This window comes from Calidris pugnax, unplaced genomic scaffold (genome assembly GCF_001431845.1).
Source record: "Calidris pugnax isolate Ruff unplaced genomic scaffold, ASM143184v1 scaffold89, whole genome shotgun sequence".
In the NCBI taxonomy this organism is placed as follows: Eukaryota; Metazoa; Chordata; class Aves; order Charadriiformes; family Scolopacidae; genus Calidris; species Calidris pugnax.
In genome coordinates, this window is record NW_015090865.1 from 645,024 (window position 1) to 646,473 (window position 1,450).

The 1,450-nt window shown below is 56.5% G+C and overlaps 1 protein-coding gene across 2 annotated transcripts in view; it reads left to right on the forward strand.

The window, feature by feature from the left end:
* EMX2 (empty spiracles homeobox 2) overlaps positions 1-1,450 on the forward strand; it is a 7,257-nt gene that overhangs the window by 3,274 nt on the left and 2,533 nt on the right. For both annotated transcript variants that reach the window (XM_014945231.1, XM_014945230.1), the window contains exon 3: positions 471-655. In XM_014945231.1, the coding sequence (XP_014800717.1) occupies positions 471-655 (185 nt within the window). The remainder of the gene's footprint in view (positions 1-470; positions 656-1,450) is intronic.

The window sequence follows — 1,450 nt, forward strand, 5'->3', positions numbered from 1 at the left end:
GGGGGGGCGCCCGGCCGGGGGGGGGGGGGGGGGGGGGCCCCCCGAGAGCCCCTGCCCCGCCGACAGCCCCGGGAGGGTGGAAATAACAAACAAACAAGGAAAGATGTGAAGCTGCCGGTGGGAGAGAGGAAGGGGGGGGCAGCTGCGGGATGAAGCCGCAGACACCGCAACCGGGCTCTGCCCAATTCTTACGGTTGTTTTTTTTTTTTTCCTCCTTAAGGCTTCCCTGGTTGCGTTTTAATATTTGAATTTCTCCCAGTCCTCTCCTTCCCCGCCTCGTTCTCTTTACCTATTTATCGAAGGAAAATTTAATTTAAAAAAATATAAAAAGCGGTGAAAATAAAAAAGAAACTATAGCGCGATTTCTCCTGCCGTAATGGTGGGAGACAAAAATTCTCGCGCTAAAAAAGTCCTTTCGAGTGTGTTCGGGGAAGGTGTTTTCCTAATTTCTGTTTTACCCTGTCACCCAGGGAATGAAACCAGCCCGGAGAGCTTCCTATTGCACAATGCACTGGCCAGGAAACCCAAACGGATCCGTACAGCTTTCTCCCCATCCCAATTACTGAGACTGGAACATGCCTTCGAGAAGAACCATTATGTAGTAGGAGCGGAGAGAAAGCAGCTGGCACACAGCCTCAGCCTCACGGAAACTCAGGTAGGGGGAAAGCCGGGAGTGGGCAACTGGGAAAGTGAAAGTAGTGGAGTCTATTTGGGAAAACCCACCTGGAGACGTGCGGAAAAAAAAAGAAAAAAATAAGGGTAAATTCTGTGGGCATTTAGGCCTCCAGCCCCGAGTGGGTAGAGCGGAGAGAGGGGTGTCGGTGTCCCCCCCCGTCGCATGGGTGTTACAAACCCCTCTCCTGTCGGGGAGAGGGGATGGCGAGGACGCGGGGGGATGTGGGGAGCCCTTGGGGGGGGAGCTCGGGACACGGTTTGGGGTCTCCCCGGGGGGACCCGGCCGGAGACACGGCCCGAGCGGGGAGAAGAGCGGCGGGATCTGCCGGTTGAGCGTAACGGCGGCCCCGGTCATTTCTCCGTGAGACTGGGGTCAGCCGCAAGAAGTAGTTGAATGTTTAAGGAAAAAGCCCCCAAAACAAAAAGCGGAGGGGACACCCCCTTTTCCTTTGCCCCCCACCCCGAGACAGAAATACACTTTCTCGGGTGATTTTTCACTCGTTTTTCTAACCCCGCGTCCGGCGGCGGGGGTACGAGCAGCCGGTCGAGGAGGGCATAAAGGTGAAAAATAAAAGCGGAGAAATTAGTAACTCTAAGGAACCCCCCCTCCTCACCTTACCTCACCCCCACACACCCCCCCCGCTGGCTGGCTGTAGGCCAGACCCGCACCGGAGACTATTTCGGCGGCCGTCTATTTGGAAGGGACGATTAAGCGACGTTTCTGCTCCGGTTGTCCCGGGGAGAGGGGCTCGGAGGGGACACGGACACCCGTGGG